The 26,544-nt window shown below is 34.0% G+C and overlaps 1 protein-coding gene across 1 annotated transcript in view; it reads right to left on the bottom strand.

Moving 5' to 3' along the window:
* LOC140329794 (dynein axonemal heavy chain 5-like) overlaps positions 1 to 26,544 on the bottom strand; it is a 102,967-nt gene that overhangs the window by 15,283 nt on the left and 61,140 nt on the right. The window contains 34 exon segments of the mRNA XM_072410187.1: positions 277 to 486; positions 1,193 to 1,348; positions 1,739 to 1,921; positions 2,365 to 2,473; positions 2,568 to 2,693; positions 2,923 to 3,035; positions 3,824 to 3,916; positions 5,848 to 6,107; positions 6,394 to 6,521; positions 7,717 to 7,813; positions 8,019 to 8,178; positions 8,666 to 8,749; positions 9,246 to 9,391; positions 9,975 to 10,064; positions 10,773 to 10,939; positions 11,522 to 11,673; positions 12,581 to 12,713; positions 13,518 to 13,649; positions 13,929 to 14,068; positions 15,310 to 15,417; positions 17,471 to 17,657; positions 18,628 to 18,794; positions 18,885 to 18,989; positions 20,109 to 20,261; positions 20,673 to 20,843; positions 21,061 to 21,135; positions 21,508 to 21,657; positions 21,941 to 22,041; positions 22,389 to 22,487; positions 22,579 to 22,693; positions 23,415 to 23,565; positions 24,759 to 24,965; positions 25,514 to 25,578; positions 26,202 to 26,288. Of these exon segments, the coding sequence (XP_072266288.1) occupies positions 277 to 486; positions 1,193 to 1,348; positions 1,739 to 1,921; positions 2,365 to 2,473; positions 2,568 to 2,693; positions 2,923 to 3,035; positions 3,824 to 3,916; positions 5,848 to 6,107; positions 6,394 to 6,521; positions 7,717 to 7,813; positions 8,019 to 8,178; positions 8,666 to 8,749; positions 9,246 to 9,391; positions 9,975 to 10,064; positions 10,773 to 10,939; positions 11,522 to 11,673; positions 12,581 to 12,713; positions 13,518 to 13,649; positions 13,929 to 14,068; positions 15,310 to 15,417; positions 17,471 to 17,657; positions 18,628 to 18,794; positions 18,885 to 18,989; positions 20,109 to 20,261; positions 20,673 to 20,843; positions 21,061 to 21,135; positions 21,508 to 21,657; positions 21,941 to 22,041; positions 22,389 to 22,487; positions 22,579 to 22,693; positions 23,415 to 23,565; positions 24,759 to 24,965; positions 25,514 to 25,578; positions 26,202 to 26,288 (4,620 nt within the window).

The raw sequence follows: 26,544 nt of genomic DNA, 5'->3' as shown, positions 1-26,544 counted from the left end.
GAACTGTAGTGTCTTTACATGTATTTTATATACACAGTGTTCCATCTTGTGAAGAGCAAACAATAAACAGGACAGCTAATAAACAATAATAACTGCACCATTTGAACACATCTATTTGATAGTTTTAGTTCTCAAACATAGGGGTTAATATGCAATGTATATTATTGTAGAAAAATGCGCATTTGGAAAAAATAATTGGCTAACTGGATATCAAATGCATTCCCAGTAATTTAATTACTGCAGAAATTACTACAGAACAACCAAAAAAGAGAATACCTGTTTCAGGAGTAAGTGCTCCTCTTTTAGCCTTGGCTTTTCTAGTTGTATAAATCTGTCCAGCAGTTGTTCTGTAAGCCCCTGTCTGTCCTGAGAAAAGTACAGTATAGTGCAATACGAGGCAACCTCCGGAGGTACTCTGTCAGGAGTACAGGTGGTGTGCAGGTATATACGGAAACCTGGATGACACTCCACTTCATGTTCCCCCACCTTAAAAAAACATAGACGTTAATTCACAATAGACCATTAAAATAACACAATCACAACTGAAATGCTAATACAATTAATAGTTTAAAACAAGCTTGTACTCTAAATCAAATTTTAAAAACGTACATTTCCCACCAAAGTACATTTCCTCTAAAGAAGCAACTTGGAAGGTTGCATAAGATCTCCAGCATTCCAGAACAAATTCATTTGACTAACTACTACTCAGTTACAAAATCAACTACAAAATTTAAAATAATGTAAGGAGTTTTATTTCACAATAACAAATGCAATGCTTTACAAGTTAGGTAGAATACTTAGTGTAAAAAAAGCACTTTTTTCAGAGAGATCTTTGCTTCAAACCAATAGAAAAAGACATCTTCGGACAGACTTCAGCCCTTCCACTAAAAGCTTTGAGGATGAATTACTTCACTGTGCCTATAGTTAATTGTTTTTGAGGGATTGTTGTAAAGGTTTTTTATGGTTTGCTAAAAATATGTATATACTTGAATGCCTATAGCTGGCCCACAGAATCACTTTTAGTCGGGGAAAGCTGTGTCTTAGTAGCAAAGCGAATGTGAATCATAGTGGAGATCAAAGCTGTGTTTCTCTGATAAAAAGTTTCTTGTGGTGTCTACACTTAGACAAGGTTCTCTCTCCCATGAAACCAGTCAAACATGCCCTTCACCGGAGGTATTAATGACAAACATACCATCATTTTGAATGGAACCTTGTGTTGCTGAAAGTCTCTTTTTGACTGCAGAATCTGAATAAAGCGGACATCCTGAGATATGACGTCTATATTGCAGTATGTGAGTAAAAGGGAATGTCCAACCGTCAGAGATATATCCATTTCAGATCGAAGATCCTAAAAACAGTTTAATCAATTGAATTATACCTAATCAGTCAAAAATGTGTTTACTATGGATGGATTATTTAAACTAGGTATGGAATCAATCCTAGATCACACCCATTTCAGGTTTCTGGATGATGGAACTTTCACTAATGAAAGTGTATTTTCTCCAGCCTTGTAGAGTTTCATTAAATTGGGCTCTTTATGTCTATATGATGCAATTGCAATAGGGAGTGCAGTTCATGTACTTTAAAACAGATCTGGCCCTAGGTGTAGACTTCTTACATGTAAATGTCAAACTGGCAGCGGGACATCAATTAATAAATAACTTTAGAAATATGTCTTGAAAAGTAAACAGATGTGAAGTATGGTAAAAACAAGGGACATGTTAAATTATTTTCTTACATAGTGCATAACTTCGACTGTGTCTTCTGGTAGGTGATCTTTCATCCAGTCAATAGCTTGTCCTGCGGGATCACTCACTAAGATCCAGGAGAGGCTGGACATTTTATTAATAAAGATGCATGAATTATTCAGAGCAAGGGAGTTTGTGGGAAGTCCTTTCTTCTCCAATGTCTTTATTTCAATCTACATAACGAAACATTATTAGAAATTAGAAAATAATGTATGAATAGTTAAAACAATAAAATAAATCATAGGTAGAAGCCAATTATGTAGTTTGGCGTGAAGTGAAAAAGGCGATTAAGTATACATGAATGATTTTAAGTATTTTTTTTATTAGGGGATGATCTTTCCCTTAGATAAGTTGCACTGAGTAAATACACTTGTAAAAATATTTTTGTTTGTATGCATATCTTTATTTTAGGCTGCAAAGCATCCAGATGTGACTATATCTATATATATATGGGGTAATTTTTTTAGTTATCTATTGCATGTGAAGTGTTGAGTGTTAAAGTTATATATATGTTTAGATATATATATATATATATATATATATATATATATATATTTATTTATATTATATAATGTATTTAAAACTTTATTAGCCATGACATCATTATACACAATACCGGAGTGTGCAGAAACTGCATGAGGGGTAGATCCTTCAGGAGCATTCTCTGAGGCAAAGGAAGTCCACACTTCTCAATCACTGTGAAGAGCTGTCGAGTTACTTGCATCCTTTAATGAAAGCATTATAGGAATCTTTTAGATAGTACAGTTACCTTCAATGTATGACATTGCAATAAAATGACAGGTGACAAGTTCTTTATACCTTCCATCCACACTCAGAGCTGGGCAGTATGTGAGATAGGCTGCAGCCAGTACACAGTTTGTCAGTATGTCATTAGTATTGTTTTGTGTAACCTTATCCTTCCATGCTTGTTCTTGTGTTTTTAACCTTGAGAAAAAAAAAAACATCACTTAATGGATCCCACTGAAAAATAAGCTTCTTTGTTCACACAATGCAACAAATGATCTGATTATTCATTATTGTCATAAAGGAAACAGAAAAACTCACAAATATGAAGATAATGAAGATGTTTTATTACATTAATTGTTTATGAAGCTTTTGAGGTAAATGGAGTGACGCCATATTGGAATTATTAAAAGCAGCCTGTATAACCAACCTGTTTAAGATGTCTACTGCTGCCTGTAGCTTCTCCTCATGGGACTGTAGCTGCTCCACTAACTGATATTTCTGATTTATAGCAGAATCATATTCCTCATGAAGTCTGTCTACCTGCAAAGGAATGGCTGAACCGTAAATGGGTAAAAAGGGAAAACAGACAACAGATGGGATAGAGAAGGTGATAGATGGTGATCATCCAGCAACAAATAAGACTGTGGTCACTACATATCTATGCACACCAGAGACCAGTGGTTAACCAGACTATTGGAAAAAAGCAACTGGGAGTGTTGAATACCATGTTACTTCCCAACATGCAAGAAACATCTAGGTGTGCTTCTCCAGCTTTTGTGGATAATCAAGTACACCTAAGCAAATCTAATCTAAACATGCATACTGATGTATTCATGTGAAATATTATACCATATGTCCATGAAAAGCGCAAAAAAAAGTACTTCTGCCGCATTTTATACACAGTCAGAGTTATTTCTAACCGTAATTGTAGAAAGAGTGAGGTCCCTTTACTTTCTCTCTTCAGCATAAAGATATCTTAAAACAATAGTTTATACATAATAATAAGGCAAACAAATGCAATATCAAATATATTAAAGATAAACTAAAATCGTGCTGTGCCAAATGTCATTTTAAAACCTGTTTTCTACATTGAATATTTTTGCATATTGTATATGTATATATACATGTTACATAGGATAATAAACCAAAAACTCCCTGAACTATCTAAAAAGAGGTATTTTGAGGCTGGGTTTGTTTGACAACAAGTCCTAACTGATGTGCAATTAGGTTTTGGCCATAATAAAGAAAGAAAGAAAATATGTACACATCATCATGTGACATTATGTTGATATTGAAAAAAAAACTGATAATCTAAACAGCTTTCCTACTTCTGCCTGGAGAGCAGGGAGATCTTCTGCAGTCATGGTGCTTAGAATATGATGATGAAGATCAGGAGGTTCTTCTTCAAAGCTGTCAGTTATCTAAACAGAATACAGTCCATTTAGCAATCAAGTATAATAAATTAATCACTGTGTAGCTTAAATACAATACCAATTTGAAAAAGTAAAATTTAAAAGACACAAAGCTATGTCAAGTGTAAAATAATGACAAATATCTTTTCTGATTCACTTGATACTACTGGTGAGTATTTTGAGTTGCTGAAGAATGGGTGGGGTATGAAAACAGCAATAAATGGGTTTTTATCTTTTTTATTATTGCACTTTGTATTACCTAATTAAGGCTTAACACAGACCTTGAATTCAAATGCAAGATGACTTAACTTGTCAAAGGCAACACTTCATGCTATAAAATAGCTGAATTAAAATTTATACAACAAAAACACAACAGATTGCTACAGATTGCTGTAGGTGAGGGTAACATTACTGAGTCATCACCAGAGATCCTGGGAACACCAAGGAGCAAACATCCCAGAGAATTTGCTCTAGCAATATAATGTAAATGGATGTCTTCTCACAAGATTTGGAGTCCTCAGCTTGCCAGGATCTACTAAGAAAACTCAGAGATGTTAGGCTAGGCAAGTTCAGATTTGATTAGGAAGAAAATATTAATTCTAATTCAAGAATCTAATTCTAATTGTTAAAATATTCTTGCAACTTACAACTTCATAAAACCCTTACATATTTCATACCATTAGTACTTTATTTAAATGGGAAATGATTTATTTTACATTTCTTTTTATTGGTAATTGTACAGTTTCGAACTAAAGCATTATACTAGGCTAAATATCTGTACAGATGTTCCATAAAAAAGAAAGTACAAACATAACTTGCATCACTTGAATAAAATATCCCTAATAAAAATGATATTCAAACACACTACTTAACTCAAAGCTTATAAAAGTGTCACGATTTTACTTGTTACAAACAATCTTCTTTGTAAAAGGGACTCAGAATAAAATATCACATTATTATAAAGATTTATTTTTAGTGATTACATTGAACACATTCTGTAAACACAAGCTGACTGTGGCTTAGTTTTTCTGCATTGTTTGTTCTTTCACACACATAATCCTTATCATAAAATGTAATGCAGATTGTCAAATTCTTTACTTAAAAGTGAACATGAGGCAAAAGGAAAAACAATACATATATGGTATTAGTTATTTATCAGCTTTTGTTTTCAGTGCAAGTGGGTGTAAATACCTTTCCCTAAATGTTGGAGCCTATTAGATAAAGGATGGCGTAATTCTTATGGTATTATGCACATAAATTACAGTTCTATCTGACGTCCAATACTTCTATTGCAGAGTTTTTCTTACCTTGTGGACACCGGTTTGTAACCTGTATCAGACACATAACCTGATTTTGGGCCTGGTTTATTAAGGCTCTCCAAGGCTGGAGAGAATACAGTTTCAGAAGTGAAGCTGTGTGATACAGAAAACATGGAATGCTAGCAAATGTTTTTAATCCTGGACCAGATCCATTTCAGGTTTGCTGGATCACGCAGCTTCACCTCTGAAAATGTATTCTCTCCAGCCTTGGAGAGCTTTCATAAATCAGGGCCTTTATGTTTATTTAAGTTTGTTAATATATTTAACCTAATGCATTTTAATTTTTTTAAGCAAAACATAAGGTTTAACTAAAATTGATTAACATTAGACAATACAAATAATAACATGTGTGTTTTCTTTAGGTGTTTGGTATACAGAACTCCCCTAGACATCTCAATTCCTGTTTATATGATTGACCCAATACTCTTCCTACCAGTTAATCTTTTAAAGTGTATGTCAAAGCAAAATGAAAAAAAAAAAACATATTCAGTACATTTTTTTGCATTTATCTATTTTTTAAAAAAATGCTGCAGACAAATGACAGAAAAACACTTTTGTTAGACTAATTAAAATCCTAGCAGTAAGGGGATGCACAACACACATATATTTTATTACACATACCATTTTAGACTGCTCCTCCTTCATAATAAGATTTTCCCTTTCTCTCTCTAGGTCTGCCAACTTCTTCTGGCATTCCTTCAGTGGTACACAAAGCCGAGTGTATTCTATGATCGCAACAATAAATGCCACCAATGATGCCGCATCCTCAGAGCTGTAGCGAGCTGCTGCAATAGTGATTCCTCCTTTTTTATTATCTTTCATTTTGTCAGCATCATTGTGAGCATATTTCTTAGCTGGCGTTATGGACTGGGGGGTAGCATCTGCAGAAAATTAACAAAGGGCAATACAGTTAAGGTTTTACCATTCCAAATAAAACTATAAACAATTTGCGATTGGCTCACTGAGAAGCCAGCTATTAGATGTTTTCTGTGGTTTGTCAGCATATGTTTTAATCCCTTGGCCATAATTACACAAATTACTTTTCACTAGGATGAACAGACATTCTGTTCCTCAGAACGTAAATTTTTTTTGATATGTTGTTGTTACATGGGTTATTAGTAATTATTATTCATAGCCAAATACACAATGGTGGAGCATTGTACATACGTGGGGCTGCATTTTCCAGCAAAGAACCTTCACCAGTAACGCCTGGGGAACCTTCTTTTGCTTTACCAAGGTAGGCCTCAACATCTCTTAGAGTTTGGTCTGGAAGTCCATCTTCAAGCTTAGCAATCCTGAATATAGAATTATGTACATCAAAACGATAAGTTACACCGATATTGTAAAATATTGTTATATAATGATGCATTTAATATGTTCGACTGTATGTTTTATGCTGCTAAAAACTATGATTTTTAACACCTGCTTATATATAGGTTTTCTGTAATAGTAAAATATTTAGACAGCTTTGTATTAGACACACAGTAATTTGAAGAATGTGATAAATACTATGTTTGGTAAAATACTGTGCTGTTTAAAATAATTCAATATATATTGCTAGGCAGCTTGCTCTAATTGCTTCTGTTTATTCCACAATGCAGATAAAATAATCCTGGCAGTTTAACTGGGTAGTTTTAAGTGAAAAATAAATCTAGGAATATATACCATGTTTAAAAATATAGTGGAGTATAAAAAGTACGTTGTGTTGTTTTCTTTTTCAAACATCAACTTTGTCCATTAAACCAGTCTAAAAAAAACATTGTATATTGTATAGTATATTAGTTGAAGCAGAAGTAAACTGAAAAAAAACTCACCTTTACCTTCGGAGATCAGTTGATCCCTCCGAAGGATTCCTGGATCGGGTCCTGGATCATCCTGGAATCCTTCTTTGTGGCTGGGTGCCACCATCTTCTTTTCCCTTTTTTTTTTTTTGCCTTTTTCATATATCACTCGATCTCACACTGCGCAGGCGCAAGATTGGGTGATATAGATGGGAAAAAAAAGTGCCATCTCACTGCACATGCATGAGATCGACATTTTTTTTACCCCATTGAAGAAAAAGCTTGGATGTATGATCAAGACAGAAAGGTGGGGGGACTAAAATTTTAGTTTAGGTCCACTCTAAATCAGTAATATTCATAAAAAATTATTCAGAAAAAAAATAATATTAACTTCATCACAGTATTACAGGATTATGGGATGGGTATTTTCATTCCGCATGCTGGTTTGATTCTTTTTCCCTCATAATACTGCCCTTTGCCAGTCACATGTATCAGTAAATACATTTATTTATATTTCAATATATATATTATTTTTCAAGATAGAAAGATGTACAACTGAAAACAAAATAGAACAAACAACCTAAATACCACTGCAAAAATTCCAAAAGGTCCAGAATAAAATTAAGAGAATCAAGCTGAAATAGCATAATAAAAAAAAACAGTGTATAGACACATCTCCTGTAAATACATTTATTTAACTGAAACTTACTGATGTATATTATCAACAAACTTGCTGGTCTCCCCGATATGATTTTGTATATTCTTCCACCTTGCTCTGTCAACTTTGTCAGTAGGATCTCTAAAGCCTGACAGTAAAAAAAGACAGTAAAACTATATAGGACAAAGGCATTCATTATTTGTATTTCTGTGTAAAAAAAAAAAAAAATGCAGAAAGATAATTATCTAAAGTGTAAGAAATACAATTCAATATGTGAAGAATGCATTACTTTCATGCCATATTATTGGATTTAAAAGTTCATAGCATTTCACAACATAAAACTTTTTTCCGACCTCGCTTCAATGGGGACAATTTTCCTGCTGGTGAAGTCTGAAATCTGCTGCTGGATCTGCTGTCTGATTTTGCGTTTAAGTGACTTGCAGATTTTGGAAGTTCGTTTGTATTTTCAGATTTTGGAAGGCAACTGATCATGACGAAAGCCATTTCTAAAATCTAAAATCAAGGAAAAATAAGTAAATATGCTGTCATTTTAATAATAAGAGAGAGCAAGCAGAGAAATATTTTATGCTGACCCAGCAATTTTAAAGAATGGATCATTCCTGGGTTACCATTCACAACTGATGATAGATATCTCACTGTTTATAGACATCCTATTATTTATCCTATATATTTGATATCATATTATATATTATTATATTTTGTGAAATATGTATTTCCCCTTTCTCCAAATAAAACCTATACCTCCATTTATGCATAATAAAATTATATTTCCCAGTTAATGCCGATGAAAAAGTACCAGTGGTGAGATACTTTAATAAATAAGCCCAATTGAGAAAGAAAAAGCTGAAAGGAATAATGAAGTACAATAAACTACAATCAGGTAGTATCATGTGTACCTCTAATACATGATGATGGTGAAAAGCCCTACTTTTTTAAACTTCAGTCAGCAGTCAGCTTGTTGACATAATATTTTTCTTACCTGACCAACCAGATATGGAGGGTTTTGGCACCGTACAAGTCTTTCTACACATGGTTTGTCTACCTTACTGCACCAATGCATCACCTGTAAGAAAACAATGAGGGTTTTAACCTAGCATAGCAGTCACTGTACTCTTCTTGAACTTAACATCTTAACAACTTGTCCACTGCGTACAAAAACACAACCAAGCTGGTATTTCTTGTAACCTATTTCAGTTAACCTAAGCCCCCCCCCCCACACACACACACTTTCAGTTGAATAAGAATACATATACTTTTTTTCTAGAACCTATAATAAACATATTTATTCAATGTCCTACAACTGTAACTACATAACTATGTTATGGTCTTATTAACAGTACCTAAAATGAAAACATACTGGTTTCCGCCCCACACAAAACTTTTTTAAAGTGCCAAATCTCATTGTTTAGGGCACCAATTGAATGGGCTGCTTGTCAGTTTTTGTTTTCTGCATTTTGATACAAAAAAAAGTATTTCAGCGACCCAGATATGCTGTAAGTTTGCATAGTTTGGTGGTTTATTGGGTGTTATAACCAGGGGAGTATTTATATAGGATGTACCTCATTTTTCACAGTTTGCAGGGTTTTTTTTAGTTCTTCGAGTTCATCTGTTGCTTTATCTGTTTTTTGAGTGATGTCCTGAAGGTAAGACTTTTTACTGGCTTCCTTCATGGGGATAAATGCATCATCATATTCATCCCAATGCTCTGAAATTAACCAGTAGAAATGTACTATTCTGATCATAGATATATCGAATATCAATAAAAAGATTTCAATTTACAACTGTGTTTTTCAGTCAATATTTAAGCAGAACATCAGCTAAAATGTAACCAATATGTTTTTTGTCCGTCTGTAATAAATGTATTTATATCAAAACTATTTTTTGTTTTAGGATTGACATTTCAATAGGATAATATAGTAAAATGTATTATACATTTATGTCTTTCAAGGAACAAGTGAATGGTACATCAAACATTTTTAGTAAATTACAAGAATTAAACTGTAAATGTAAACTCAAGCTTGAGCTATTGAGCTTTGGATTCTTGCTTTTTCATCACAGAAGATTTGCATTGTCCCACACCATGACCAGAAGGTCACAGTTTATAAATATTTAGATCATTTTCTGCATTTAAAATAAAAAGTTGTACTTTCTGTTTGAATTTTCTTTGAAAGGCAAATTTTTTATCCAATCCATAAAGCATCTTACTACTCATCAAAGTTTTAACAATAGGATTACATATTAATATATTGTATAAATATATAGACGCATGTACTTAATTTGAGTTATACCATCTTTTAATAAGTCATCATCCTCTTGAAAACTGTCCATTTCATTTTCATGTTGTGAAAGAAATATTTGTAGAGTTTCATCTCCAATACCTGAATAAAAAGGAAATGGCAGAAAATAACTTTGTAATTCAATGTGAATAAAACCATTCACAGTCATGCTGGGAATAAACAGGAAAGTTTAACCCCCACCCCAGGGGAATGGGTATTGTTTTAGAGCTTAGAAGAAATTTAAACTAGAAGCAAAAAGTCAGCCATTTTTGTTTTTTAGTTCTTTGTGAAATATGGATATTGACATATGTAATTGCTGATTTCTTTCTAAATATATACACGTTGCCTAGCTGTCATGGTGATCATCTGACTTCCATACTTTCTATAGCTGAAAATGAAGTCAGGCCTGTACACTTGTTCTGGTTTGGAGATTTAAAAAAGTTTTTAAGTCATTAGGTAACATAGATGATACATAGAAATGTGCATTTTGGAAAGCAGACACTAAAAATGTCAGTCCCAATATTTAGCACAGGCTTCCATGAGCAGAGGGCACATTCATTTGGTTCCATTTTTAAAACAGGGTAGGAAAAAAAGCTATCTATACTGGTATACATGAAATCATGTTACTACACTACAGGCCATAAGGGAGAATGGATAATCCTTAAAATGGCTTTCAATACTCTAAATAACAAAGTCAAAATCATACAACTCTTAAAGCAGTGTAATCTTGGTTATGTTACTAATGAATTATGGTCCACAGTAATAAATCATTTACAGTTCATTTATTGAAAAGTGTTTCAAATGGCTAACCCAGTGTGGCTTTCAACTTCTCCAAAATAGAAGTCTTTGTAATAAGTTTCTTTAAAATATCTGCTGTAATAACTTGTGCTTCATTGTATTTTTCTTCCAGGATATGAATTGTTTCTTGAGTTTTCTTCACATCCCTTCGGGTATTAGCAAGTGTTTCCAGTACACATCTTAGGAAGGAAAGCAAAGCATAAATTTCAAGAGAAGTACATATGTCTTTGGACTCCAGCAGAAGACTTTGCAAAATACAGGTTCAAACGTTCTCCTGGATTCTTTATATGCAATAATTCATATTTAATTGATTTGTTCTAAAATGCTTTTTTATACTGTTGAATGTAATGCATAAAATGCATGAAATGTACTGTATATCATGCATTCACCTTAAGGTAAGCTGCTTAGGAAAGATACACTACTTTTATTATCTTAAGCTTAGTGATTGGAATGCTCACTTGCAGGCATACCATATACAAAACGGCATTTCAATCTACAAATAATTGTTTTGTTAGTGATTAACTCACAGTGAGGATATTATACAGTAACTGACACCACGCTCCCTAATAATATGTTGAGACAAACATCGGTCCTAATTGCATTTATTAAAATGATGTAGCTGTTCCGACTTACATACAAATTCAACTTAAGAACAAACCTACAGTCCCTATCTCGTATGTAACCTGGAGACTACCTGTATACCCTTTCAATAAAGTCTTTCTACCAGTATATTAATTAAGAAAATACAGTGGGTAACTTACGTTAACTGATAATTTGTGCTGCTGTGTTCTTCCAGTTTCTTCTGGAATATACTCTTAAAGCTATCCAACAATATCAGCAATGTGTTTGGACCAATAAAAACCTTGTCTTTTGACGTAGTGGATTCTTTTGATATCAGAAGCTTGAGTTTTTCCTGGAAAAAGGTAAAGCCACATTCAATAATCCATCAGAGAACTGAAACAAGTGGGATCAAACCTGGCATATGATAGCCTTACAGAATAAAACCTGATTTCTGGAGTTTAACTACTTCAGTCTCTATCTAGATTATCTGAAAATGTTATTGTACAAGTAATAATAAATACTCAATCTACAAATAATAAATACTTAATCTACAAATGAAGAACATTGTGAACTCTTCCCAAGTAATGCATTTCTACTAATAATAAAGACATAATGGCGAAAAAATCTTCAGGCTTAAGCAAGTGTACTTCTCGCCTTAAGAGGAGGACCTGTGTACTAGTGTTGATGTTCGAATTCGGGTTGTCCCTATATTCGACCCGAATATGGCTGTTCGAATTCGGGTATACCCGAACCTAGATTGTAAGCTCTACTGGGCAGGGTGCTGTCCTCCTGTGTCACTGTCTGTATTCGTCTGTCATTTGCAACCCCTATTTAATGTACAGCGCTGCCTAATATGTTGGCGCTATATAAATCCTTATATATATTATTATAAATTATTATTATTATTATTATTATTATTATTATTATTAATATTAATAATAATAATAATAATAATAATAATAATAATGTGAGTGTAATTTAATAGTGATTAGTTCAGCAAAAGGATGGCAACACCTATACTGCACTTAAACCTAGATCAAGATGTACACTGCTAGATCTTCCAGTATGTCCTTTAAAAGATAGTAACAAATGTAAGCAAGCCTTCTGTAAGCACTAATTTTGTATCTTTTGCCGTATCTATGAATTACTTTCCAAAACTATATGCAGTTAGGCTTTAGGATGGAAACATTTGCCGCCTATGCTAGTAGGACTATTAAAGAGATATTTTGAGAATGTGGGTGCAACCATTTGTTTTATACCTGAACAATTTCTCTGCAGTGTGGAAGATGATGGGAAGGAACACAGGAATTGCAATCACCGACCCATGGAACTTGGTTATTTTCTTGGAGCATATAACTATGAATCAAAGACATAGCCGAAGCTATTTTCCCTCTAGAAATATAATGAAATTGGATGAAATGTTAAAGGTATAAACATTAAAATAAACAAGTAAAAGGTATTAAAGTGTGTGTCAGTTAAAAATGCTTAAACATATGCAGTACATCCCTACCACATCCCAAAAACATGCAGTTAGGTTAACTGGCTTTCCTCCAAATTGGCCTTAGACTGGGTTATTGACGTATAACTATGCTAGGGACATTAGATCGTAAGCCTCTTTGAGGGACAGCTAGTGATATGACTATGGACTTTGTAAAGCTCTGCATAATATGACAGCACCATTTAAATACAAGATAATAATGATACATGCACACTTTCCTGTGTTTTATCTTGAAAGACCCTGTGAGTATAGAAAAATGTATGCTGCTCTGTAACAAAGGCATTGCTAAATCCTGTTGTGGACTAACACATAGCATTTTTGTGGAATAGGTACTATCTGCTCTGAATAATTTTAATTTGCTAAACCCCCAAAACCATTCCTCTACATTATTCTTCAGTACATAGAGACTAATCATGATGTTGTTCCAAGATAATAACTGGATGAGCCAGTTAGGCACCTTGGGATAACACAAGCCATATGCACAGAACAGCTCTAAATTTTTACATGCTATTTTCTTATTTTGCACTTATCAGACAATAACAAAACATTTTCAAAAGGGAGCAGTAACTTAACTGTTAGGTTTTACATACACTTGAACAATAAAATAAATATTGCTCTGTACATATTCATATGAATAATGCAATGCATTTTCCATAAGCTCTAATTTATTTATAATAACACATAAGCTGCCGTCATACCGTGTCTCCTCAGTGTGGGTCTCCATAATCCTGTGTTGCATTATGTAGTGTTTAGCTTCTCTGATAATAGCGTCTTGTGACCAGCTGTCAATCCAAATAAGCTGACAACCACTTAAAAATCCTGGAAATTTCCTGCAAAGAAACACATCATTTGGACCACCTGCTGCATGTGATATTGTAAAGTCATTAACCTGCTACCTAACTTTTTGAGTTGTCTGTTTAGAATATGGAAACTGATGTTTTAGTTTTTATTATCCAACTTGCAACAGTAAACGGACAACATAATCACAAAGAGGCCACCGGAGTACTACTAATTTAGAATGTACTAATCATTCAAGTTCCACAAATGATTTTCAGAAATAAATACAAAACACACAGGTCAATGGCCCAATTCCAATAAAGCACACATACCTTGAAGCTGTCCACAAAATTTCATGGTATGGTGGAATGCAAACCATTATCCTTAGGTATGATTTCACTTGAGAAACAAAGTACTTAGCTGGATCATAACTGAGATGGGGATGTTTTCTCCTTAATGCTGGGCTAAGAACCTAAAGACAAAAATGTTGAGGTTGTTTGAAAAATGCATTATCTACCTGTGTAGCACCATTAGGGTAGCAACAAATAATAAGGGAAATAATAAGGGATAGAAGAACATAACCATTTGTGATTTGTGGTATGGTTTATGTTGTCTTGGTTCTCACCTTTCCTATACCAGCAAAATGCAAGCAGTGCAAACACACACACAAAAAAAAAAACAATAGCAAACACTACTATCACTAAAACAATCAATGTAATGTTTAAAGGTTTAAAGAAAAAATAAATTGTTTTCATGATGTTTACATTTGGACTTACACTTTAGCCTAGACTGCTGGAAGTGTGGAAGTGTGGAATTAGGCATAAGTAAGGAATGACCTTTAGGAATTTGCTTAGTTTGGAGACACTCGCAGTAGGACTGGCACAGATTCCCTTTGCAGTAGTGGTTGGTCATGTGTTAAAATAAACTTCTGGAAAGCTGTCGTTGCATTTTCAAAAATAAATAGCTTCTGTGTAATTACTGGGCAAGTCTGCTTTTGTTATAGAATGTTTATCTATTTGGTTTTTACACAGAAAATGTTGACTTCTCTGTAAAATCTAGGTGCAGTCAAGGTGACTGCAAATGTTATGTTGTCTTGTAGAGGGGTTTAGGGTTACAAGAAAAGTTAATATTGGGGTAAGCGTTAGGGTTATAGAGAAGGAAAATGTAAAGGGGCACTAGGGTAGGGAAGCAGTCTTCTTTGGTAGCTCTATGCCATCAGATAACAGAGATGATCTCCTGGCACTGAAAGACAACTTGCCAGAAAAAAAGGCACAGTTAAATGACCAGTGGAGTGAACTTCTAATGTATAGGAGAATGTATTCCTTTAGATTTTAGTAGTTATACCTATAATTAAAGTTTGCAGCATTGAACCAGAAGAGTTAGGCTATGTACAATCATCAGATGATTCTTGAACCGGTTGGGTCCTCAAGGATCTATGAATGACCGATGGTGAACAACCGCTGTACAAGTCAATCGAGAAAAGCACAGCTCCCCAAAGAACAGAATAGGGCTGTGTGTACTGCCCATGTTCATTCATCTTTCACTCATTTGTTGCTGTAAACGATCACGCAAACTCGAATGACAATAAATTATGTGTGTGTACGCTGCCTTAGCAAGTCTTCAATCTCTCTTATCATTATAATAACATGCTATGTACAATTCACAAGCAGGCGTAAAGATGGAGCAACAAGTAGCAGCTTTTCAAGCACCGACCTGCAGGAGGTCATTCATTTCTTCAGTGGTGAATAAGGAATCATACTCTCCACAGATCAATAGACTGTTTATGGCATTTAAACAGTTGTCAATCTTAAGGTCATCCGCCTATCAGGTGTTAAGAAGAGCAATGTATTACTATGAGAACTAGGAATCTATAAAACAATATGAATAATGATAATATGATAATAGAAATTATTTTACTTTTCAAAAAGATGTGATGTTATCTACAACAGCACTAAAACAAAAATTATACTTACAGGATGTTTAAAGATTTATTTAGTGTTTGCATTTACAGGGCCACCAGTTTGGGGAAGTATTTTGGAATTATAAAATAAAGCAAAGGATTACTCCAACCAACTCTTTTTACATTATGTCTGTATGTAAAGACATACTTGTATTGCCATCTGCTGTACAAATTAGATATTGCAGCTGCACTTTACAGTTGAAACAACACAATATTGGTATATGCATTACCTGGAAGGAGGCAATGATGTACTGGCCATTTATAAAGGTAATTATGTTTTAAGACTACATGTAATGGACACATTTCTAAATGTATAGACGTGTGAAAGTTATCTTAATAGTCTAAGCTTTTCATAATACCTAAGTATTGGACAGTAGTTGCACTTGACATCTTCAACCCTGTTCAATAAAGAGTCTTTGGGCCTGATTGATTAAACACTTTCACCTGAACGTGATCACCCACGTGAACCTGGGTGATCTAGCAAACTTGAAGAAAATTTCGAAAAGCAAATGTTTTCAATCCAGAAACAGATCCATTCCAGATTTGCTAGATCACCCAGCTTCACTGGTGAAAGTGTATCTTCTCTGGCCTTGGAAGTTTTAATAAATCAGGTCATTACCCCTAGAGCTTTAAAAGTAAAAAAATTATTGAAAAAGGTTAATACTATGGTCCTATTGACCAAATCAGACACCATGCATCAAGCATCAATCAGGCATCATGTGCTGCCTTCATATGGGGTATTTATTCCTTAGTGCAGAACTTTGCTGGTAAAAATAGATATATTTATTTCTGTACATGGAACCTGACTAATAAACAAAGATATTTAAGCAGTCTTTACATGTTATATAGACTAAAATCTCCCTTAAAAAGGGGAGACATTAATTTATGGCAGGCCTAATTTCCAGCATATTAGGGCATACTAGAGACATATATATCTAGGACTACATCAATTTGAATTTGGCATGATGACCAACAAATGTGGAAGTTCATCTGCATATCCATCTCTTACAATGTTTTGTTAGGGACTAGAAAATAGATTGATGACACAGTCCTAAATAAACATCAGGAATCCCCACAAGGGTGTACTGACAATTATCAAATTATTAAAACTCTGCGCTCAGGGCACTGTAACATGATACAAATTAAAACTTTACAAAGGTCTAATCATTTGTTACCAAGTATATTTCTTTCTCTTTGTGCAGCTTTACCGGAACTTTAAATGTTCTCAGTATGATCTTGTCTATAATGAGTCATTTAGCTGCACAAACATAAAGAGAAGCACTGGGAAAATCATTAAACAATGACGTATTGTATCCACACAGCTTACCGTGATCGGTATTTGTGACTAATAAGCTAAAAGCAGACAACAGAGTTGGCCTTTTACCTATACTGTACTGTAATCAAAACCGTGAATGCACACAGCATGCTCTGATAATTACTATAGCAACAGAACACAGTCATTTCTAGACACAAATTAGTCAATTGTTCTGCTCAAAGTAGTTACAATAACTTCAAAAAGGATAGCAATTAAGGTAATGAAGGTAAATTGCAATCTGCCCCTTGTCTGACATCATCAAATATAATTTTAAAGGAATGGGTAGAAAATGTTTCTTTATCTTTCTAGTAGAAGACAAATAGACGATATATGTATAGAGAAATAGACAGAACATATAATGGATAATAAACTCATTTTGAAGTTTTTCTTGATTCATTATTTGAAAGAACATTTTAACCAGAACTAAAAACCAATGCTTTAAGATGCATAAAGCCAATCTGCTTAGTACATCTGACATTCAGTCACTGCATTGCACCCCAAGTCTTTGTTGAAGACGTTTTTTTCATTATTATTTCATAGCAGTTAGAAATTAGACTTTTGATGTGAACTACTTAAAGCTGAGGACATGGTAAACTTACAGTTAACAGAATAGCTGTTGGTTTTCCTTCAACTGCAGAAATCTGGATGGCGGATTTTAGACTACTGATGAAGTTGCTGTGCCCAGATGTATCCACTACATGCAGAGGTATGTCAGCAACATAAAGGGCTAGCTTCACCAGTGTTGTTAGGTGAGACCCAATACATCCAACCAGCAGTGCATTGCCACTACAATTACAAAGATATATTAGTAAAATTAATATTATGTAGACAAGACATCAATGGATCCAGTTTCCCTTTAAATTGGTGTTTTTGCAAGTTTTATATATTGTTTGTTTGACCTGTGTATAATGAATAAATTCACAAGCGGCTCATTCACACCGGTGCATTGCATTAATGTGCATATTTCTTTATGAAGACTTGGGTGGTAATACAACACACAGCACTGCACAATCCAGAATGATGTACATTGTACTTCAGACTTTAAAAATGTGGCATGTGTGTCATGTGAATTGTTTAGTAGCACATTTATTTGGTAGGGCATTGCACTGTGCACACCAAAACTTTTTAGTGGGAACAAACTTTTCCGTAAGGCCCAAGCATTCATTTTTCTAGGTCATGCCATCCATAATTATTATTATTACACACATACACATATAGCACCAACATATTACACAGTGCTTTACAAAGTCCATAGTCATGTTACTAGCTGTCCATCAAAGGGGCTCACAATCCAATTTCCCTACCATAGTCATATGTCTTTATTACAATCTAAGGTCAGTTTTTTGGGCCAATTACCCTAACTGTATATTTTTGGAATGTGGAAGGAAACCGGAGTACCCGTAGGAAACCCACCCCAACACGGGGCGAACATATAAACTCTATGCAGATAGTGTCCGGGCCGAGATTTAAACCTGGGACCTAGCGCTTTTATATTAGAGAACAAATAGGGGTAAGTGGGGGGTAGGAGCCTAATCGCTATTATGTGCATTGTAGAGGATGGCATCAGAACCTGCAACCAGTCAATAGGGTACCTTAAGGAAGAGACTTAGGAAGACTGGTCATACAAAGAATGAAGCCTGTAGGAAAGAGGGGTAGGATAAGTAAAATTGAATTTTACTGTTTACATAGACCTAAATGAACATTATTGTGAATATATGTAGAATATCATGCTCTAGTCTGGAGCAATACAACTCACCCTTTTTCAGAAGACAATACTCTGTGTATGCGGATTATCTGCAATACAGCATTCTCTGATAATTCAAGGTGGATCTTTTGGTGCCCAAGCTCCTCGTTGTAATGTTGAACAGTGGTCTTCAGAAAACTTTGCACATTGTCTAGTTCGGTAATAGACTGTAGCAAAACCTGGAAGAAAATTGTAAAGTATTTGCCATATAAAACTAAGGTAACATGAAAGGCCATAGAATACATAGAAAAAAATTGTGTATTTATTACCTTGACACCTTTATTATCTGTGCTAGTCTGGTGAGAAAACTTCATTTCTAGAGGAAACGTTGTGAATGTTCTTTGGAGTGAGGATGCTGCAATGTCTGGAAAATACTGACCATAAAGGAACAATAGATAAATACACACACAATAGAAACAAAATGAAGTAAGGACAGCTGAGGGGAAGGCTGTGACAACTGTAGGAAGTAAAAAAAAAAAAAAATACAGAAACTGACACACACTTTTTCTTCTTAACATTAACATTAACAGTAACATTAAAATTTACATATCATGTAGTGCAGTTATCCTGAAATTCTAGAGTTCCCTTAGGGGTTGCTTGAGCTGTGGCTAACTGATCTCTATTTAGCCATTCTTTTCATTAAACCCTGACAATTTTGTTTTAGCAGGGGTTTTCTTAAGGGGTAAAAAGGATGAGAAAGGCTGATGTGGTGGTTACAATTTACTGGTAAGAACCATTGACCATTTGTGTTTTCCTTAATCCCTTTCCAAATCCTGTGCCTGTATTATCACTCAGTAATCAGACATAATCATAACAGAAGCCAATTCTTTAATAGGAATGTAAGCCATTGAATGATAAAATATGATAGTTGACATGCCATTTTGAACATCTTTAATCAATGAAACATGCACAGACCCATTTCCTTCAATAAAACTCATTCAGGCAGAAGATAAGGCTCGGCATTTGTCAGCAGTGTTTAGGTAAGGAAAATGCCAGTGCAGCACCTGAAACCTAATATTCTCAATACAGTAGGGGATGTGACTTAACTCAAGATTGATTGAATTATGTTAATAAACTCTCCCTTACTCTCTTCATTCTTCTTTCTGACTTACCCTCTGTGTTCCCCTCCCCCCTCTCTTTCCTTACACTCTGTTTTGTTCTTTTGAAACAAAATCCATAGTGTGTTGTGAGTATCAGTGTCAAAGTTATTAGTTGGGGGGGACAGCATAAGCTAGCTGCCTAGGAGAGAAAAAAGTATAAATTCGACCATGGGTATAGGTACCCACTTCCTAACAATCAGGAAAAAAATCTTGGTTAGAAACCGGACGTCTGAAATACTTTAGCTTTATTTTAACTGACTTCACAGGGTGTAATCCTTGCAATTGCCCCAAATTGGACATATCTAAACAGTCAGTAGGTAATCACTCCTTACATAAAAAGGTCATAAATATTATTGTTATAGTTAATAATACCATAATAATAATTTGGTGTACCTCTTTAATGGTTTTGGTCATTTCTGAGTCAAACCAGTTAATGTCTACATGTCGACACAAGCTGTCTCGTATAACACGATGAACTTCATGATTCCAATATGTGGCAACAGTAGTGCGGTCTTCACGATCTTCACCGGACAGTCTTCGAAGAGACTACAACACAGTAAAAATCAAGAGTGAACTCATAATGTTATTTGATAAGTTTTATTTGATAAATCATAATCCAAAGCCGTCTCCTTGGTATAGGTAACCGCAGATCATTTGTAAAAGAAAAAAAATGCTGAAACTGTTGAGTGCAAGATTTCAAGTTCTATGATTTTGCCTTAATGCATTTTAGCTAATACATACTATACTTGAGCCACAAACACTAGTAAAGTATAAGAGCATGAAGAAGTTCAATGGGCCTCATGTATTAACCTATTGAAGGATAACAATTTTATAAACTGACTAATATCAGACAGGATTATAACAGTACATTAGATATTTACCATCTTAACTCAACTGTTGCCCCACAACTACAATTTTAAGAAACAAAATGTGAATACCTCTAAATACAAATGTTACCTGGAATACTTTGGTGATCTCTCTTAAAGAGAACTGGTAGTGTTGTCTGCCGGGTGTAGATGAAGCAAGTAACACTTTCTTTACAGACTCCAGCAGATGGCACGAAGCATTGACCAGAGATAGTTGAAGATCTTCTTGTAAGGATAATCCTTCTTTATCACCCATATTTGCCTGAAATTCAAAAAGTTATTGACTGATGCCTGTGCTTAGGATAAATGAGGCTCAATGTGGGAAGATGGATTTATTTGAAGATTGACACAGGTACTTCAGATTCCACAAATTGCCCAAACGATAACAATCTGATATCTACTACTCATTTTAGGACAGGTTAGGTTCACTTTTTTTCCCTCCTTTCATTCAAAGAGGCTAGATTACCAATGACACTTACTTCAAGTATAGAGAAAATCACTTGTTGGAGCTGGGAGCCTTCAATATCCGGAAGATGAAATATTGAAAAGTGCCGCTCATGAAAAAATAGACATATATTATTATGAAATATTTAAATTATTAATATTATTATTAATAATACATAATTATATATATAGAAAAATATCACTGAGTAGTACATTTTTTCCTGGTATGTCATGGCACTACAGTTTACGGACTAAATTTTCTATTTCAAGGTATATTATTACCTAGTGGAAGCTTTTTTACTATTTTATTTTTTAATTTTATCTTTTCTGTGTATTTTCAAATGTTTCCAAGGGGCAACTGCTTCTTACTTATGATAAAGTAAAATAAATATCAAAGACTATGTTTATACATAACTAGACAAAACCACTTGAGTATCCATTAATCAAGAAAGAAGACACATCATTGTTATAACTAAGATTACCAATAGTCGCTGAGCTGCGGTTCTTTGTGTGTTGTTGGCATAGTGAGGTAGGGCCATTACAGCTTTGACCAAGAGTCCTTCCAGCATCTGCCACTCAAAAGGTTTGTTCAATCTCACCAAAACGTTATCATCAAGTATCATTCTTAGCAACTGGAAAAGAATATAAGACTACATTTAGAATGTAGGTTTGATCCTTTAACAATATATTTTACTATAAGAAAGCTTCAGTATCAGAATTTGAGTTAAAAAAGCCTATACAGAACACAGAATCTAGGTACCAAATAAAATGATGTTTTCCATTAAACTGCATAACAAATGCATTATCAAGCAATCAGATATTGTATTGTAAAGGTTCTCAAATACTAAGTTTTCCATCATTTTGAAATAATTTCAAATGTTCACATTTTAAAGATTTGAAACTGAAATACTTTACCTCATTACAAGATTGCACCCCATTGTCATCAGGTGTAGGGAGATTCAGATCATCTATGAACAGATGCAATGTTTTCCCGTCTCTTGCACCATATATAAATCCTAAAAACACAGTACATTAGAATTCATATTGTAATGTTTGGGAGCTAATATTTTTAAAGACCTGTAGTAGTAATAATAAGCTTACATGTGTAAGGCAATACATGTAAATAAATACAGGCTTTTAGCCCACAAAAGCCTATTGCAGTGTAAAATCTGTAGAGAGTCCATTAGTTCAGTTTATATGATCACATTGGACCTGATTTATTAAAGCTCTTCAAAAGTGGAGACCTATTATTTGACTTTTTTTTGCTGGATCACCCAGGTTCTCCCATGATATGTTCTCCAGTCTTGGAAAGCCTCAATAAATCAGGCCAATGGTAAGTTGTCTTTGTCGGGAATTGCACTACCTTGTCTATGGACTATATTTTGCTCTAGAAGCTCTTGTAGTTCTTTAGCCTTTGAAGATCCTGAAAACACCATTTTTTTGAGCAATGTGCGGGCTCGATCTGTAAATACAAAATTAGGCAGCTATAAAACACATTTAAAAGGTAACTTATTGAATAAAGGAAATATTGTTGCACATGATCTTTTACATGCCTTGGGTAGAGATAAAGTCATTCATTAGCCCTGTCTTCCCACAGCCCAGAGGTCCTGTTAACAAGACATGCTGCGATCCAATGCTGGCATATTCTAAGAAGGTGCGAACTATAACCTACAGAAAAAATACAAGAAAAAAAAAAGGAGACATTTTAAAATTTGTTTTAAATAGGGTCCCATAAAAGTAATATTAAAGCTTAACAAGTAAACATGAATCTGATAAAATAAAGCATTCTGCTTTGTTTTTCCTCTTTTGGGAAGCATGGTCACCATTTGAACGTGTGTATTAGAGTAGGGCATGGTTAGCTCCTAGTGCTGTGCCTTGCCATGCAAGTCTGAGTAATGATATGAAAATTACAGGAATCTGATGAAAGACAAGTATGGGTACCTAAATATTTAAATGTGCATTTGTTTATCTAATCCTGATGTGTACACAGCTCTAACACACAGTAAAGCCAAGTTTAGAAGGGCAGGAGACCTGATTTTTCTCTGCTATAATTAACACTTATACCTTGACACCTACAGGTGCTGTTACCTTCCCAGCCTGTGAATAGACAATGAAAATAAAGACAGTAGACTGATGAGTACATCTCTCTGCTCTCTCCTGCTCTTACAATGCTCATCATTAGCACTTCAGTCAGAGCTTGCAGAGGAAGTGTAAACTAAACTATAAATATGGCCTCACAAAAGCAAACTCAAAAATATGACACATAAACCAATGCTGGAGTCAGATTTGGATACAATGCCAGGTCTCAATGGGCATTTTCTCATACAAATTGTCAGTATATCCAAAACTGATGTGCACCTCTTTAGAGGAAATCAGTGTAATTACTTACTGTATCTCGTGTTTCAATAAACACTTCTCCCATGATGTCTGTATTACCAACATATGTGATGTCTGGTAGACGTGACTGCCATGTATCCCATTCTCCTGATTCATCAAGGTAATAGTCAAAGACCGAAATCTCTTGGTCATCATCTGGTAAACTGTAATCCCAAAGCAAAACCCACTGTTTAGTACTCCACATTTCCATACACTAACATCATTTGACCACAAAAGTTCTACCTTGTATAGGGTTATATTTACATAAAACTTAAGTAGAATATCACAATCATAATTAAAATATAATGAAAACATCAGAAATTTGTTACCTATAAAAATGAATACAATTGTAGAATGTCACATTTCCTAACTCAAACAATAAAGTTATTAACATATTAAGCAGCTGCAGTGGATTTAATAATACATTTGGCTAATTTAAATACCTGCATTTGTTTGGGGATTTTTGCAAAAATACACCAAGCACAATTGATTTAGAATGCACCATAATAAAATGCAAAGATGTGAATATTAAATATATGTACCATAAATGATATTAGGGATTGATATTAAGGGTGATACACATACTTACTGGTACTTAAAGGCACTTTTGCTATCCCAGGGTCTATGTCAACTTGTGCTTGTTATGTCAATGAAAAAAATCATTTTGCTTCTGACATTAGTTTGAACTGCTTCTTAGGTCATTTAGAATTTGTTATGAGGTGGATTTGACCTACAGTTAGCCTCCAACTGACCTGCATTTGATCTGCTTTAAGTTGCATTAGCATGTTCATTGATTTATGTGGGTAGGGACAAAGATCTGACATGAACAAAAGCCTGTGGACAGGCGCCCTTGGATGTTTTTTAGGCCGGACATGATTTCTTTAAACCTATCTGCATTAATTCAACATGTTACACTTTTGGTTGTATGTCTAAAATAAAAAATGTAAGACTGGAGAAGATAGAATATCATGGGAGAACCTGGGTGACCCAACCAACCTGAATGGATCTGGTATAAGTTTGCAAACATTTACCAACTGACAGCAAATATTATTTAGGAAATCAATTTGAGGTTTGTTTGATTACCCAGGTTCCCCCATGAGACATCTTCAGTCTTTAAATTGTCTTCTCCAGAACTTAATAATAATAAAAATAAATCAGGCCATATATGAAGTAATTTTTGAACACTATGCCACCTGCTAACAATACAAAAACCTGATATAGTACTGATGTGAAGATTAGTCTTTATAGAGAATAGAAGCAGTAGTATCATCATTATTTGATAAACACTATTAGCACTGAAAATCTAACTTTTAATGTAAGAATAACAAAAATTCTTACAGGAAACACAGAAACTTACACAGATGTGTAAACCTTTAGCAATTCACTAAATCTCTTCCTTTCTGAAGTTTCAATGAGTATGCCAACAGACCAAATAAGACAGAAGACAAAAAGCCTCTCAATGTGCAGCTGTCCTCCAATACTCTGAGCCTTGTCATTCAACATGACCGTCAGTAGGTTTGTGCATGAACGGAAAAGCCCAACCTCTGTGACCGGAACAATCGGCCTAGAGATAAGAAATAAATGTAAACCTTAGATCTATATTGTCTCAATGCTACAAAATAAGCTAAACTACTGATCTTACAAAAGAAGTGGATAAATCAGAATGACAACAAAACGGTAAATTTTGAAAGAATTCTGAATAAATTGATATTACTATTTTTCAATATATATAACAAAGTGTCCAATGGTCATAGATGAACTTCAGTCTTTGAATAGGTGAATTCAACAATATACATCTAAAGACAGAAGCACTTTAGTATCATATCACAATGAATATCCCTTGTATATTGATTTGATTCCTGATATGAAAAATAAAATAGATCAGAAGATATAAAAAAGGCTACATGAGTAATGTAAACATGCACTTTTAAATAAATAAATACTGTGCGAATGCCATACTACAGTGTCAGGTAATACAGTTTTATGTTGGTTATTTTAGAATATGCATTTTCAAAAGACTAACAATTCAGGCTTTTCTACAAAATAGAAAAGTGTATTCCCTAAACAATTAATCCTAGTTAAGTTTATTTGTTGCCATAACAAAAACATTACTTGGAATCATGAAGAATAAGATTAAACACTGGATCCAAAGTCCTATAGAAGGCTTTTGATAGAACCTAAAATGAAAAAACAAAAACAGAAAGGTATTCGTTATACCTACAAATAGTAACTATATTGATTTAATATAACAAAGTACTGTCTTGGCAAATAGAACTATAGCAGTTTTTAAGTGAGACAAAATTACCATTTTTGCCTGGGCCCAATAAACACTGAATTAGGATTCTATATATATGTTTAGCTACATGAGCATTTATAATCATGTCAATTATTTTCTTATATGTTGCTATAAGTGAAGAGCATATATTGTACTTATAAACAAGTTGTTATTAAAAATCCTTCTGATGAAGCTGTAACCGCAAAACATATGGGGGTTATTGATGATAGCGTAATACCTTAAACGCTTTAATGTCAAAGTGACGTTGTTTTTAGTGTGTTTCTAATAAACAAATTGTTGTATGGATATGAATTGTAAATGAAGATACCTTAAAAGTCTCAATCACACATTTTTTTCAATTTGTTGAAAAAAAAATCGGTTACAAGTCAAGAGTAGTCAAACAAATATAATTGTGAACCTTTAAATCTTGGCATACTGATAATTAGGCAAATCTACACATGCATGAAGAAACTGAGTATTAAAAGAAAATTTCATGATTAAAGGCATGCATACATATATACTTACTGCATGTTCTTGTTGGTTCCTACCATCAAGCCAAATCTTAGACAGAGGTCTCCAACCAAGGGATTCTCCCTCTATATACAAAATTCCCTGGTTTAAAAAAAAAATATTTTTCCACATAAATGATGGTTCTGTCATAAACTCAGTTTCATTAAGTTTTTTCTTTTAAAGCATGTTATATATTTATAACTTATTTATAATTGTTTTATTAATTTGTTGTGGTACAAAATTATCCATGTATGGGTCCTTATGTGTTTGAGTGGTTAAAAAAAGTTTGAAATGTACGACGAACGAACGATGAACGACCGATTGGCCAAAAATTGTTTGTAAAAAAAGTAACCAACGA

Source organism: Pyxicephalus adspersus, chromosome 4 (assembly GCF_032062135.1).
Source record: "Pyxicephalus adspersus chromosome 4, UCB_Pads_2.0, whole genome shotgun sequence".
NCBI lineage: Eukaryota > Metazoa > Chordata > Amphibia > Anura > Pyxicephalidae > Pyxicephalus > Pyxicephalus adspersus.
The sequence above is the reverse complement of the archived record's forward strand: the minus strand, read 5'-3'. Positions and strand labels throughout refer to the sequence as shown.